Source organism: Aquarana catesbeiana, linkage group LG02 (assembly GCF_042186555.1).
Source record: "Aquarana catesbeiana isolate 2022-GZ linkage group LG02, ASM4218655v1, whole genome shotgun sequence".
NCBI lineage: Eukaryota > Metazoa > Chordata > Amphibia > Anura > Ranidae > Aquarana > Aquarana catesbeiana.
Window position 1 is genome coordinate 321554529 of NC_133325.1, and position 16867 is coordinate 321571395.

The following is a 16867-nucleotide window of genomic DNA, read 5'->3' on the forward strand; positions in this document are numbered from 1 at the left end:
TCCAAACAGATTCAGTTTAATGCATCCATAACATACCCCAGCATTTTAGAGGGATTAAAGTTATATCAGTCACATTATTCCAATTATATGAAAATAGGTTAAGGCAGATGAACAACATAGGAGGTGTGAATGTTTATGGAAACACCCTATTCTAACACCACATGGTGCCAAAAAATCTGCAACTGTTCTGGACATTTGCCTGGATTGTGCTGCTCACTATAGAGGTAATCTTGATACTCTCTTCTCTTCCTCTGGTATTTTAGCAATGACATCTGAAGAAAAACTAGTACTATGTAACCTTAGTGCAGCAAATAAGGCAATCTACATACACATACAGCAGACAAAATAAAATAAAAAAGCACACAATGTAATTTAGACAGTATATATTTTCTGATTTTAATATTTGTACATTAAAAATGCTATTAAATTTAGCTGAACAAAAAGTCAAATATTGCTAGAATATAGTCCAGAAGGCAATAATTTACAAGCACAGTGATAACTGCCTAATGTTTACAATATGATATGCATGAACAACATATTCACTACTGCAACATTCCTAAATATCTAGCATCAGATTCATGAATGATCATCACCCACCCCTGGCCCTTCTGAACTATCCTGTATTAAACCCCTTCGCCCAACTCAAGGTGTTTACATCTCACAGTATAGCACAGCCTTTTCCAGCAGAAATCCCTCAGCAGTTGCTGCACCTGCTCAGTGCATCCTGAAAGACTTGTATAGGGCTTTACTCAAAGTCTCAAATAAAGAAGAGTATTTCTGCCATAGAGGCTGTGGTACCGAGGTAAGTAAGGAAGTGGGTCAGGGTGCTGAGCGATCAGCATTAATTTTGTCCTATAATGTAGCAAAGCGTAAACACCTTTGGCAGCCAGTCATCTCATATGATCATATATGTTTTTTGTTGATGGAGTGACATTTGATAGTTTTCTATCAAATGTCCACATCGCTACTGTCTCTATTGCTTGTTAAAGCAAACCTGTACAAGGAAAATATGTAGGCGGTCATTGACTTCATTCTGAACAGGTTTCCCGGCTTTAATATTTTGGAGTTATAGCCCAAAAAGATGGTCAAATAAAGCCAAGTGTGGGTATTAATCTTCATCCTGAATCCAATGGGTCAGTATAACAGATAGTGTTTACCTTAATTTATACCAAAATATTACAAGCCTAACAGCCTACATATTACCCTCCTTCTAAAAGTACAGATTACCTAGAAATAAGCCTGAGTACTTTCTAAGCAGTGGCTTTAAGAAATTACCAAAATGTTTCTAGTAGCTGACTTCATTCATTGTTAATATAACAATGACTGCAGAAGACAATACATTACATGTAGAGCAGGTAGTCTGCAAAAGCTTTAACTCTCAGTTAGCAGTGATCAGTGTCTTGATAAGAACTAGCACAAAATGTTTAAAATATGTACATATTGCATATTTACAGGCTGTCGAATGACAGCCCATACAGAAACTTTCATTGAGAATACCACTTACTGAAACATTGACAGTAAGATAATCTGCTGTACATAAAGCACTCCATCATACATCGCTAGGTTAGAGACAGAAGCTCCTCCACAGGTAAATAGATTACAATCTCAGAGAATCCACCATCTTATGCTTTAATCAAGCCACCAGCAGCTCTAAATTATATAGTGGGAGCAGAAACCAGCACAGCTTTGAGTCTGCAGGAACCCTCCTCTCAAGGTTGTTATCTATATAGACTGGAACTTGCATGGACTACAGAATAACTACCTCAGGCATTGAGAGATCAAAGCACAAAGCATGTAGAAGAAAAGGAGGACTAGAAGTAAATAAGCTGCTATATAAAACAGCTCAGTTTTACAGGTGCTTTAATAAGATCACAAAATATTAACCTTCACAGAACAAGGCCCGTTTTATTTGTTTACAAATGCTGAACTGAAGCACATTTACAAAATGCACATGGTAATAGCTTTTAAAAACCATCCAGAGGCAAAAATTATCTCTACGGATAATATTCTTGCAATAAGTTAAATTGTACAGTTGAGGACCAAAATCAGATCAATCCACTGGTATCCATTGAGTGGAGCTGAGCTAAGAAATAAATGAATATACTAGTAGTTTACATTGGCCACAATATGCTTCTAGGATAGTCCAGAATGTGGAGTATACTTGGCAACTTAAAAAAAAAAAAAAAAAAACACATTATGTACAAGGCAAAAATGTCCTTGGGTAGTGTTCCATTTGTTTATTTCACAGGTTTGGCCTCCTGTGGATTTTCTCCAGTATCCAAAGTTTTCAGGAGTCGGAAAAGGCCGGCCGCTTCTCGTATTCTGCTGAATTCTATACAGAAAGCCTGCACCTCTATAAACAAGTCCTGGACATTGATAATTTTGTTTCTAATCAATGACTGTAAAAAGACACAAACCAGTCTGACCAAGCGATTCTGCAAAAAAGAAAAAGAACACCACTAAATAAGCCATATAAAACCTCATTATTAAGACAAGAAGTACCGAATATACAAAGATGCAATTCCATTAAGGAAGGACCATTTGAAAAGGAGTAAAAACAGAAAAGCAACAGCAATACACTTCTTTTTTTTTTAACCACTTAAAATGTTACTAAACCCAGGACTCTGCATTCACTATATCTGGTCTCACACAGAACATGGAAATGCAATAATTTTAGTAAATATAAACTGCTAAATACCTTTTCTCATCAGCAGTATATAGCATTCTTGTGACTTCTATAGTGTTCAGGCTGAGCACTGGTTAAAGCTTGTAGGAGGAGTTTCCGTTCTCCTCTGACTGTCCTATGAGGCTGCAGGACCCCTGACACTCTGCCTCCCAGGGCTCTGTTCTATCAGCAGATGGATTGGGGACAGTGGAAGGGGAGGATCAGAGAAGACAGGATCAAACAGTCTTTTTACGCAACTCAGAGGCTTAACCCAACCCCCTTAGGTTCCACAGTGAGTATAACAAGCATGCTTTTCCTCATATACAGACTGATTTTTACTGGGTTTAGCAACACTTTAAAAAAAAAAAAGTGTTTCTAAAAGTCAAAATTTAGGTTCTATGGTCAAAGCATACATTTTCAATTTATAACATCATTGAAAAAGCAATACAAACAATAGTTCTTTTTGACATGCCAATAGCAGCTCACTTAACAAACCTCCTTTCAGTTTGTGAGTTCTGCCTGCCAGTTGGTCATCTCTTCCAACAACTTCCTGGATTCCCTGCATGCTTTGCAGCTTCTCCTCTGCTGGTTCACTTTCAAATGTTAAGAACTACATATACCATGGTATCTTGCTTCCTGAAAACAGTGATTTCTGCACTGACTGCACCTCCTGAAACCCCTCTAAGCACCCCTGTAGTTCAGACTTCAGTCTTTGTAAAATGTGTGACACAGCAGTGCCTACTCACAGGTTATAGTGAATATGTGTCACAGAATACAAAAAAGTAAGTGTGTAGGGATCTTCACAGAGTAAGCTGACAAACTTCAAGATCATTCTGATTAAGAGCAGTATGCTAGAAATAATATGTGGAAATGAACATTAAAAGATTTCATTCTGATTAATCGTTAGCTTTGGATAGTTATGCTTTGAAAAGAAGAGGGAAGGGTTGACCCTTTGTTAAGCTTTCTTGAGGTCAGTGCCCCTGCTGGGGAGATCCACATCTGACAAACGTCATCAAGAAGGGAAGAGGGGAAATCCAAAAATGTCTTTACAGCAATATGTGAGGCAATATCAGCCAAAGCGAACACCTGTTTCTGTGACAACTCTAAGACCCCTTTCACACTGGGGCCGCATTAGCGCTAAAGCGCGCTTGTTTTAGCGCTGTTTAAGCAGCACTTTTCGGCCGCTAGAGGGTGGTTTTAACCCCAAAGAAGTTGTGGCGCATCCGAAGCGCTGCCTATTCATTTCAATGGGCAGGGTGTTTCGGGAGCACTGTATACAGCACTCCCAAACCGCCCCAAAAGATGCTGCTTGCAGGACTTTTCCTAATGTCCCGCAAGTGCACCGCCCCAGTGTGTAAAAGGCACACCGAAATGAATGGGAGGCGGTTTTCAGGCACTATTTAGAGGCTATTTCTAGCGCTAAAATGCAAAAAAAAAAAATCGCCTCTGTTTGAAAGGGGTCTTAAGAAGAGGCAAGATTAAATCTTGCAGTGGTGACAAATGTCTTTGGAGAGGTTTTCTCTAACTTACCATTGTGTCTCCAGGACAGAAGGTGAAGAAAAATCTCCCCAATCGAATACAGCAAAAATAACGACCCAAGTCTGCCTCAAAAGTAGCTCATGTAATTTTCAGAGCGCCAGTTGTTGAGCTATAGGAGACTGAGTGCTCATATGTGAATACCCAATCATTTAGTATTACATGGAATTTTGTTTGCGGAGAGTTTTGAGCATTTAGCTTCCAGCTGCAAAATGCTCTGGTGTGATTGGGGCCTTATAGTCACAGAAAACACCTACCTGCATATATTTGTCCTTAATTTGCTCACAGGTGGATATGCAATTTGATATATAAAGGTGAATAAATTCAGGAGGAAGATCAACTGCAGTTGTTAACCTGCAGAATAAAAGAAGAAGAAGATAGGATTAAAATGGATGCATTAAGAAAGCCACCAGTATGCTAAACAGAGGACTAAACAAATGATGAGGGGGAATGAATGATCAGTTGTTAAAGTGGTTTTAAACCTTAGACATGAAATATGAACAAAGCAAACATTGCATAAACAATGTTATGGGTAATGAGAAATTAACATCTATACTGTCCGATTCTCCTGACCAGTGTCTGCGTGTTTGGCAGCCCTGGATATCCTACATCCATACGTTACTGACATTATGACATTTTTCAGGTGCATGGTCCTCCGAGACCACTCCTTTTTCCTCTTTCCCTTTCTCTTCCCACCTATTGCTCTACTTTTCCTGTATCTTTAACCACCTCATACTTATCTTGGGAGGTATTCTTTATACTATACATTTCCATATACCTTAGTCCAGTGGTTCTCAGGTGCTTTAAATCAGAGTCAATGGCTTGGTATTTTGGACAGTTATTTTTATAAGAGAAATTCCCAATACAGGGCCTGTTGGGAGTACTTGAGGACTGAGGTGGAGAAGCACTGACTAAAGCCTGGTACACACAATCAGATTTTCTGCCAACAAAAGCGTGGACTTTTGTCCGAAGGGCGTTGGCCCAAACTTGTCTTGCATACACACGGCACACAATTGTTGGCCAACAATCACGAATGTAGTGACGTACTACATGTTTTTTCAGCTCTTTAGCGCCACCCTTTGAGCTCCTTCTGCTAATTTTGTGTTAGAAGTTTGGCGAGTGTTCATTCGCGCTTTTCAGTTCACGTTTTTCATTTCGTGCTTTTCAGTTAGTTTCTGAATGGCCGTTCGTCCACCAGACAAGTTGATGAATCGGAGGAGATACCGTGTTATTTATTATTGGCCTTGGAGTTATTGCTTTGATATTATTTTTTTGGTTAAATAATGATTTGATTTGGTATATTTTCTAGCATAGAATGCACTTTTTGGTTAAGTTCTATTGGCAGATAGCACGTCTAATTTTATTTTTCTTTTTTTTAATGCGCAATAAAAAAAATGTGTAGAATAAATACTTGGCTGTGTGTTTTACTTCAAATTACATTTTGGGAGTAGGCAGTTACGTTTTAAAAAATACAATACAAAATTAACAATGGACACCAACACAGTTGTATCTTTTATCTTAAAAACTACGGGATAATGGTGTTGTGGTAACTTGCCCAAATAAAAAAAAAAAAAAAAAAAAAAAAAAAAGCATAATATTATTCTTGATATTACTAGAAAAAAAAAAAAAAAAGCCTTTGAAAATTCGTTTGCAATAACTCCATCAGTATCACCAGCAAAGCAGCTTCATGATTATCCCATTAACGAAGAAGAGAATGTGCGCTGGATTTCGAGATTTCATAATTTGCCACGTCACGAATGTTAATTCTCCAATACGAACGCTAGTTTACGAGACCGACCACTTCTGGCTTCCGAGCATGCTTGTTTGTACTTTGGAATTTTGTCCGACGGATTTGAGTACACACGCTCGGAAAATCCGACAACAGACATTTGTCCACGGAAAGTTGGCCAACAATTGTATGATGGAGCACACACACAGTCGGATTTTCGGCCAACAGCCTGTCATCACACATTTCCCGTCGGAAAATCCGATCGTGTGTACGAGACTTTAGTCAACAGACATTCCTCCGGTTCAATAACTGAAAACACGTTGCACATCACAGGCTTTCCCCACGGTTCCTGGGGTTCCGCCTCCTTAGATTTTCTTTTTTGTTTTTGGTTACTACCGATAACTATGTTCCACCTTTCAGGAACATTTGAGCATCGCATTTATAAAGTGGATTTCATGCGTTACTTATTGTAACTTTCTTTTATCCTCCTGTATTTTGGAGCCATTCTCCGAGTTATGTTGTGCACTCAAGATAATTGTACAGTTGTGCTCATAAGTTTACATACCCTGGCAGAATTTATGATTTCTTGGCTATTTTTCAGAGAATATGAATAATAACATAAAAACATTTTTGCACTCATGGTTAGTGTTTGGCTGAAACCATTTATTATCAATCAACTGTATTTACCCTGTTTTAAATAATAAGGGCAACAGAAACTACCCAAACAACCCTGTTTAAAATTTTACATACCCTAGTGTTTTTGGCCTGATAACATGCACACAAGTTGACACAAAGGGGTTTGAATGGCTATTAAAAAAGGTAACCATCCTCACCTGTGGTCTGTTTGCTTGTAATGTGTGTGTGTATAAAAGGTCAATGAGTTTCTGGACTCCTGACAGATCCTTGCATCTATCATCTAGTGCTGCACTGACATTTCTGGATTCTGAGTCATGGGGAAAGCAAAAGAATTGTCAAAAGGATCTGCGTGAAAAGGTTGTTGAACTGTATAAAACAGGAAAGGGATATAAAAAGATATCCAAGGAATAGAGAATGCCAATCAGCAGTGTTCAAACTCTAATCAAGAAGTGGAAATGAGGGGTTCTGTTGAAACCAAACCACGGTCAGGTAGACCAACTAAAATTTCAGCACAACTGCCAGGAAAAATTGTTCGGGATGCAAAGAAAAACCCACAAATAACTTCAGGTGAAATACAGGACTCTCTGAAAACATGTGGTGTGGCTGTTTCAAGATGCACAATAAGGAGGCACTTGAAGAAAGATGGGCTGCATGGTCGAGTCGCCAGAAGAAAGCGATTACTACTCAAATGCCACATTTAGGTATTCTGCTTACAATACGCCAAACAGCACAAAGACAAGCCTCAAACCTTCTGGCACAAAGCCATTTGGAGTGATGAGACCAAAATTGAGCTGCTTGGCCACAACCATGAACGCTACATTTGGAGAGGAGTCAACAAGGCCTATGATGAAAGGTACAGAGGTGGATCGCTGATGTTTTTTGGATGTGTGAGCTACAAAAAGGCACAGGAAATTTGGTCAAAATTGATAGCAAGATAAATGCAGTATGTTATCAAAAACTACTGGAGGAACATTTGCATTCATAAGCCAGGAAGCTGCACATGGGACGTACTTGGACATTCCAACATGACAATGATCCAAAACACAAGGCCAAGTCGACCAGTCTGTGGCTACAGCAGAATAAAAGTGAAGGTTCTGAAGTGGCCATCTCAGTCTCCTGACCTCAATATCATTGAGCGACTTTGGGGAGATCTCAAAAAAGTGCAGTTAATGCAAGACAGCCCAAGAATTTACAGGAACTGAAGGCGTTTTGCCAAGAGGAATGGGCAGGTTTACCATGCGAGAAGATAAAGAGCCTCATCCAGGGAACTGGGGTATATAAACTTTTGATCAAGGTCATTCGGGTAGTTTCTGTTGCCATTATGATTTAAAAAGAGTAAACACAGTTGACTGATAATAAATGGCTTCAGCCAAACACTAACTGTGAGTGAAAGAAAAAAAAGTTTGTGTTATCATTCATATTCTCTGAAAAATGGCCAAGAAATCATAAATTCTGCTAGGGTATGTAAACTTATGAGCAAAACTGTATATGTTACAATCTGTTAATAAAACCTTCATAAATGAAATATGAACAAAGCATATACCGCTATAGTGTGTACCTTTCTCAATTGACAGAATTAAGTGTCAGTTGTTTTAGCTGCTCTGTTCCTTTGCTATCGACATGAATCACTTTTGACATGTTTTTCCGACACCAAGAGAAAAAAAAAAAGTGACAGGGGAGGAAGTAACAGCTGATTGACAAATTGAAAACCTCAATCAGAGCTAGTTAGGAGAGAGCGGGGCTGATTTGGGCTTATGGACACACAGAGGAGGCTTGGGAGCCACATTAAAGTTAGCCCAATTTTTTCTGCATAATGTGAAAGATGAAGTTATGCCGAGTAAATAGATACCCAACATGTCACGCTTCAAAATTGTACATGCTTGTGGAATGGCGCCAAACTTCTGTACTTAAAAATCCCCATAGGCGATGCTTTAAAATTTTTTAGTGGTTATACGTTTTGAGTTACAGAGGAGGTCTAGGGCTAGAATTATTGCTCTCGCTCCAACGTTGGCGGCGATACCTCCCATGTGTGGTTTGAACACCGTTTTCATATGTGGGCAGGACTTATGTATACATTCACTTCTGCGTGCAAGCACACGGGGATAGGGCCGCTTTACATTTTATTTTTTATTGTTAATTTTACTTTTGTTTTTTTAGTTTGACACTTTAAAAATAAAAAAATAAAAAATTTGATCACTTTTATTCCTATTACAAGGAATGTAAACAACCCTTGTAATAGGAATATGGCATGATCGGTCCTCCTTACAGTGAGATATGGTGTCAATAAGACCCCACATCTCACCTCTAGGCTGGGAAGCCTGAAATAAAAAAAATAAACGATCTCGGCTTTCCAGCCGAGGTGGCGCCATTTGTTTGAATGCAGAGGCCAGGCGTGACGACATCACATCGCGCCCAGCCTCCGAACGATCATAGAGACTCCAGCGACCATCTAGTCCGCCAGAAATCTCTATGGTAAACATCCGGGGGCGGCGGATCTGTTCTCCCACGTTCAAGCGGCGGAACAGCCGCTATGATTGTTCTTATGGTGTAGGGAATCGCCGGCTGAAAAAGACGATATCTGAATGATGCCTGTAGCTGCACCCATCATTCAGATATCCCTGCTCAAAGTCAAGGACGTCCTATTACGTACCTTGGGCGGGAAGTAGTTAAAGAATCTGAGTTTGTCAAACCCACTGAATCTAGGAAATTACCAGGAGGTAGCAATGGAGAAAGGTCTTATTGGTCCTCTCCACTAAAGCAATGCCCACCCACATGATTTCACAGGTAAGTTCCCAGATGCCTCTCTAATCATTAGGTTGTTAATAGGGGGTAGGATATGTAAATATTACAGCGACAGTAAGGAATTTAACTGACAAAAATCAGCCACAACAAAACCAAGCCAATTAAAAAAAAATGCTGACATAACTCACCGATTAACTACTTCCATTGAATGTAACGACATGTCCATGTTGACCAGAACAGAGAAATACTCTGTGATCTGACTTGACTGCATCAGCTTTAACAACATTTCAATTGCAACCAAGGGATTGTTTTCTACCAGGTCTGGAAGCTTGGCAGGAGTGAGGCCAATGTGATAAACCAGCTTAGGGTCTTTTTCTAACTCTGCAAGGAGCTGAGGGAAAGAACAATTAAATGTTTAATAAGCAAATAGGTTTTGTTTAAACATAGCAATGGTATTTTAAAGGGGAAAAAAGGCTAAATTTCTCCTGCAAAGTTAAGGACACACAATGTATGTGAACCAAAGTAGGTTTGCAGGAATCTGGCCTAAAAAGATTTGTAAACTGGCCTAGTGAATGCTGCAAGAATACTAAAAGCCACTGGGTAAGAAAGAACTGAAGTAAAAGCTCAAAATCACCCTTATCATTACAAGCAGATTACTTTTGTCAAAGTATTAAGTTGGGTTCACAATGATGCGGCCATGGGTCACAGCAGAGGGACCAGTGCATCCCTGTTCACCGATTCAGCTGCAACTCAGATCTGAATTTTTGCCTGAATTCACACCTGAAACAGAGCCAAAAGACGGATAGGACCCTTTTCCCATGCAGACCACGGCTGCCCTGGAGCTGTGTGAACCGGCTTCATTGAGAGCCAGTCACACTTTCCTGTCATGTGAATTGGATGCAGGGAAACCCGTATCCAATTTGCATCAGTGTGAACCCAGCCTTGAAGGCTGAAGGCCTTCCCATCTAGTTCTGTGCTAATATATAGTAAAACAGGGTTACACAATCCATGTCTAGATGAGATATATTCTGTCTAAACTGGCCTCTTACTGCAGTGGTGATACTTTCTTGTTTAGCTCCATAATGCCTAAGGGAGGCAAAACTGAGAACACCAGAAAAATAAGAAGATAATGGGTTGTTGTATCAGTCTGCATTTACCTAAAATTAAATGCTGTGTATAATAATCTATAATAATTCAGCCCAGTGATTCCTTCCAGACCTTTATCACCTGAACACAGCCGTTGCCGTAAGATCAACTTGTTTGGTAACAATTCAGAGATCTACCCAGTGTGACTTTCTCTGTGCAGTGCACCCATCTACCCTTGGTAGAAAAGGATGCTCTATAGCAGTGGTTCTCAACTCCAGTCCTCGGGACCCACCAACAGGCCAGATTTTAAGTATTACCTTGGGGAGTTGCAGACTAGAATACTGCAATCACTGAGCAGCAAGTGATATCACCTGTGATGTATTTCAGCTATCTTGCAAACCTGGCCTGTTGGGGGGCCCTGAGGACTGGAGTTGAGAACCACTGCTCTATAGCCATGGCTCAGAATGTTTTAACCAACCACTGGGTGAATAAACTTGCCTTGGATCAACACATCAAAAGCCAGAAGCTAGATGCAAGGCCAAAGCAAAGTAGAAAGACACTGCAAAAAAATATATTACACAGACAATGAAATCTTATCCATTGATGATATATAAAGCAAATACCTGTGTCTGCTGAGGAGAGGACAGTGGACTTTTAAATGCCTTGGCCATGATGCGCTTAATTTCTACACCAGTGCTGTTCTTTACACACATCGATTTGTCCCATTTGATGGCATGATCAGGTTCAATGGGATTCAACCAAGCAAGCTCATCATCGCAGATATGTAGAGGAGGAGGGGGACGAATAAATTCTGGACGGAAGTGGCCTAAAAAAGAATGAGCTACACTGAGAAAAACTTACCAATGTAATAAAGAAATATAAAGCCCAAAACTATTAAAGTTATCCAAAAATGTTATGACTTTATTTTGCACTTCAGTAAAAGAAAATGCATTTTATTCTCATGATAACTTATATCACCCAATGACCACACAATGATATCCAAAACATGGTCACTCTGATATGAGAAAACAAAGTTACATTACATACTTTCAATCGGTGGCTTTGGACCACTGACCAAAGCTTCGGTAATTTGAGAAGCAACAGAACTGTCAAAACCAGAATTGGAGGAGTCTGGATCAGGATCACTTAGGATGCTTGGGAAACTGGCCTTACTCTGAGTTGGAAGTTCAGACTGCCGTTCTATAAAAAAAAAAATAAATAAATAAAATTATATATATTTTTTTATCTCAAAGTCAATATCAGGCAAAGTATGGGCTCATTTAAATCATTTTGAGTGATTTTTTACTTTTAAAAAAAGGAACTTGATAGTTATTCAGAGCAACTGTCATTATATTTACCTCTTTTTATTTCTCTAATAAAAAAGAAAAGAAATAAGAGGTACTCAGTGTGAGTGATACCGCTACGAGTTACAACACTGAGGTGCAGAATTAAACTAGAACAATCTGCAATTTATATCAGAACCCATCAAGTGCTCTCCTTTCAAACTGGTGGTTTAGAAGCGTAAGCGAAGTGGTACATGTCTCTTACCTGCTAGCGCTAACTGAAGTCCACTTATGTCTACTGGCTGCGCCAAGTTTGCTACATCAATGACAGCAATCTGTCTAGGTGTCTTTTTAAATAATTCTCTAGGTGGTGCCAACATCAACTGAGAAAGGAAGAATTTTTCAGGTGGTGTAATTGCTGGCAGAAAACCTGCAGAAAGAAGACAGACATTCTCATTATTATACAATGTTCAACCCTTATGGATAACAGTTTTACAAACAGGATAAAAATATCTCAGATGTAAGAAATATCAGAAACAATGTGGATATAACAAAAATGTCTGCATTATAGCATTATCAAATCACTAAATATTACCACAAATGGAAGCTATTACACCAATCCCATCATTTAAACTAAATGCTGGTTTCTACTTTCCTGGAGAAAGTGGAAAACTTCTTTAGGGTCCTTTCACACAGACTTGTCCGCTTGCTCAGCGGGGAATTGATCTGCTGATCCCCGCTGAGCAGGCAGATGACAGGTCCTTCTCCGCTCACTGAGATGGACCTGTCAGAGCCCCGCTCTCCTCTATAGGGAGATTGGATGAAAACGGACCACCTGTCCATTTTCATTTGATCCGATTGACAGAGGAAAAATAGGGTCACCATCCGTCTGGATTTCACGGACAGAATCGGATAGCAGCAGACATGTCAGCGCTGATATCCGCCGCTCCATAGGAGTGAATGGAGGCTCCGATCAGGTCCGCCTAAAAAAAAACGTCAGGCGGACCTGATTGGAAAGCCTGTGTGAAAGGGGCCTTAGCCTGAAATAAACAACCTTCCAATCCTGGAGCAGCTGTGCCACAGAGAAGCAGCTCAAAGTCAAAATAAAGTTCTCAAACGCCTCAAAAAGGTCCAGTGAATTTAGCCCCAAAGCACAGGCTCTTGTTCTACATTCCATTTAAAAAATGAAAAGCCCCCATATAAAATTTTGGCAGGTATTCATTGCGTCTAATAGATGATGTTCGAATTTTGCTAATAAACTGCCTACAAATGACAACAGAATAGTGTTTGTCAAATTAAGAAGTATACGAGGGTCTCAGCCACAACCCCGAAGATCACCAAAGGGCTGTCCATAAATGTTCAGTATAAGTAATGTTAGTGAGCACTGTCAGAAACTGCAGACATAAAGGAGATGGTTAGATACTGGGGACATGATTCAGAAGACAAAAATGACTGGGGATGCATGACCCCTTTACAAATCCAATTCATCCTTCCCATTACAGACTGCACAAGTACCATAGGGTTGCAAGTGACACTTGGGCATTAAAGTGGCACTAGGGTAACGGTAACATCAAAAATGATGCACACTATGTAGTCTGCCACTGGCAATGCCCCTTCCCCCAAATTAGTTGTATTACCTGTCCATCTTGTCAGTGTTATTTTTTAACAGACCAAGCTGTTTAAAAGTGGAAGTTAGAGGGATGAGACAAACCATTTAACACTGACAAGTAAAGCTGCATGATTTTGGCTAAAATGAGAATCACAATTTTTTTGCTTAGAATAAAGATCACAATTCTCACGGTGTAAAATCATCTTTCACATTATACAAAAAAATTTGCTAACTTTATGGTTTTGTTTTTTTAATTCATTAAAGTGTATTTTTTCCCAAAATAAAATTGCGTTTGAGAGATCACTGCGCAAATAGTGTGACATAAAATATTGCAACAACCACCATTTTATTCTGTAGGGTCTCTGCTAAAAAAATAATATACGGTAATATAATAAACATATATCTATATCTATCCTTTTTTACCCACAAATAGAGCTTTCTTTTGGTGGTATTTGATCAGCTCTGCAGGTTTTTTTTTTTTTGCGCTATAAAACAAAAAAAGACTGACAATTTTGAAAAAAAAAAAGCAATATTTTTTACTTTTTGCTATAATAAACATCCCCTAAAAATATATTAAAAAAACTAAAAAACTAAATAGGCCGATATGTATTCTTCTATATACTTTTGGGTAAAAAAAAAAAAAAAAAAAAAAAAAATCGCAATAAGAGTATATTGATTGGTTCACGCAAAAGCTATAGAGTCTACAAAATAGGGGATAGATTTATGGCATTTTTATTTTTTTTTTTTTTTATTATTACTAATGGCTGTGATCTGTGGTTTTTAAATCGGGACTACGACATTGCGGCGGACAGATAGGACACTTTTGACACTATTTTGGGACCATTGACATTTATACAGCGATCAGAGCTAAAAATAGCCACTGATTATTGTGTAGATGTCACTGGCAGGGAAGGGGTTAAACACTAGGGGGTGATCAAGGGGTTAACTATGTTCCCTAAGTGTGTTCTAATTGTAGGGGGGTGGTGGACATGACAGAGATCACTGTTCCCGATGACAGGGAGCAGTAGATCCCTGTCATTTCACTAGGCAGAACAGGGAAATGCCTGTTCTGCCTCTCCTTGGCACGGGTGCGCAAAAGGGAGTACCCGTACTTCCCTTGGTAATCCTGGGCGCGTGGGTCCTGTGGACGCAATGTTCGCCGGTGGCCCGTGATCGCGACGAGGAGAGGCAGAACGGGGAAATGCCCATCTCCCTGATGGGTTTTACTTCCTCTGACGTTCCCTGCAAAGTAAAAGCATAATGGGCTAGTATGCATCGCAATCGAAGCCCACGCTGTCCCCGCTGGTGGCCGCATCCATCTTCTGCCCTCTTCCTTCCGGGGCCATGGACTCCAGCTCTATGATTGGCCGGAAGCCGCGTGCCGTCACTCCCATGCATGTGCGCGGAAGCCATCAGTCACGGCACACACGAGTGAAGAAACGGCACGGAGGTCCGTTTCTTAACAGCGCATGTGCCGATGACATCAATCGGCACACTACAAGATAAATATCTCCTTAATGCCGCACATTTGGGTGATATTTCCACTACCTATAGGCAAGCCTTATTATAGGCTTACCTACAGGTAAAAGTGATGCAGGAGGGTTTACAACCACTTAACCGCTTCCCGATCGCCTCACGCAGATATACTGAGGCAGAAGGGCACGTACAGGCAGATTAAGGTACCTGTACGTTGCCCTTTATGAGGCGGCTTGCGGGCGTGCACCCGCCGGGAGCTCTGTGACCGTGATTGCGGGGATACCCGCGATCGTCTCACGGTGAGGAAGAATGGGGAGATGCTAACGTAAACAAGCATCTCCCCGTTCTGCCCAATGACACTGTTCGCAGCTCCCTGTAATCAGGAGCAGTGATCAGTGTCGTGTCACACACAGCCCCTCCCCCCCACAGTTAGAATCACTCCCTAGGACACACTTAACCCCTACAGCGCCACCTAGTGGTTAACCCCTTCACTGCCAGTAACATTTACACAGTAATCAATGCATTTTTAATCGCATTGATTGCTGTATAAATGTGAATGGTCCCAAAATCGCGCCAAAATTGTCCGACGTGTCTGCCATAATGTCGCAGTCACGATAAAAAAAAAAAAAAAAAAAAAAAAAAAAAACACATTGATCACCACCATTACTAAAAAAAAAAAAAAATCAATAAAAATATGTCATAAAACTATCCCCTATTTTGTGGACGCTATAACTTTTGCGCAAACCAATCAATAAACGCTTATTGCGATTTTTTTTAACCAAAAATATGTAGAATACGTATTGGCCTAAACTGAGGGAAAAAAATGGTTTTATATATATTTTTTGGGGGTATTTATTATAGCAAAAAATAATGCTTTTTTTTCCTAAATTTTTGCTTTTTTTTTGTTTATAGCGCAAAAAATAAAAACCGCAGAGGTGATCAAATACCACCAAAAGAAAGCTCTATTTGTGGGGAAAAAAAGGACGTCAATTTTGTTTGGGAGCCACGTCGCACAACCACGCAATTGTCAGTTAAACTGACGCAATGCCAAATCGCAAAAAGTGCTCTGGTCTTTGGCCAGCCAAATGGTCTGGGGCTTAAGTGGTTAAAGACTAATAATATTCTTCGTAAAAACAGAAAATACTGGTTGATCTTGCCAGAAATTTGGTGTTCTTGTCACTTCCTGTGAGCTGATCAAATATGGTTCTCAGCGATCGTCTATAAACTAATCCCCCCCACCCCAATGTATTGGAGATGGAGAAGAGGGCATGTATGTAGTCCAAATCAGGAGAAGCAGCCTAGGGAGACAACATTCCATAGATGCAGCAGTGTTGTCACCCCAAGACCGGAAGTGTGTTTCTGGCAGGATCACCTGGTGTAAATAAAATGAAGATGTAAAGGAATGCTGGGAATCTGACAATCCACGTGGTGTGTTTGGATAGATGTTTGTAAACATGGCTCTGCTGCCTGGAGGGGTGTGAAAGGAATTCTTAAAGGGAGAGAAGCCATTAGAGTGTGAGCTGTGTGCCTCACCTGACAGCAGCCTCTCGGCCTCCTCCCCGGCCGGGGGGTTGAGCAGATGGGCGAAGATGGCGGCGAAGGGGTTGGCGGCGAGGGGTTCGGTACGGTACATCTCCCAGAGCAGGTAGAGGGCGGTGAGGCGCTGAGGGGAGGTGGGCAGGAGGTCCGGCTGCTGCAGGAGCATCACCAGCACCGAGCCCACCCGGAAATGGTCGGCCTTGGTGAAGTAGTGGTGGAAGGCGGTAGACAGGCCCTCGAACGTGTTGCTGCAGGCCTCCTCCGTCAGGATGCCCAGGAGGTTGGACAGCTCCTTCCCGCCGAGACTCATCGTGAGGCCGCCGCCGCCGACCGATACAGCGAACACCGCTAACCCGTCTCTTGTCACATGGGACCGGGAATACTAATAGACGGCGATACTGTTAGTGACCGCTCGGCAATGTCCTTGTCAATAAAGCTTGTTTTGGCGAAATAGCCGGCAGTAACGTAAGCCAAGGCAAACCCCGCCGTGCGCGCTCATGAGCCACACAGCAGCTTAGAAAACGCATGCGCGAAGAAAAAAAAAGGAGCGCGTCCCTGAATAGGAT

General features: G+C 40.7%; 1 protein-coding gene across 1 annotated transcript; it reads right to left on the reverse strand.

Annotated features, from left to right (window-relative positions):
* Positions 1–368: 368 nt before the first annotated feature.
* Positions 369–16798, reverse strand: CNOT11 (CCR4-NOT transcription complex subunit 11). The gene is made up of 7 exons (XM_073614777.1): positions 16296–16798; positions 11943–12107; positions 11442–11594; positions 11018–11220; positions 9497–9699; positions 4459–4555; positions 369–2435 (listed from the first exon to the last, which is right to left on the reverse strand). The coding sequence occupies exons 1-7, from the start codon at positions 16609–16611 to the stop codon at positions 2238–2240; spliced, it is 1335 nt and encodes a 444-aa protein (XP_073470878.1). The 5' UTR covers positions 16612–16798; the 3' UTR covers positions 369–2237.
* Between the last annotated feature and the right edge of the window lie 69 nt (positions 16799–16867).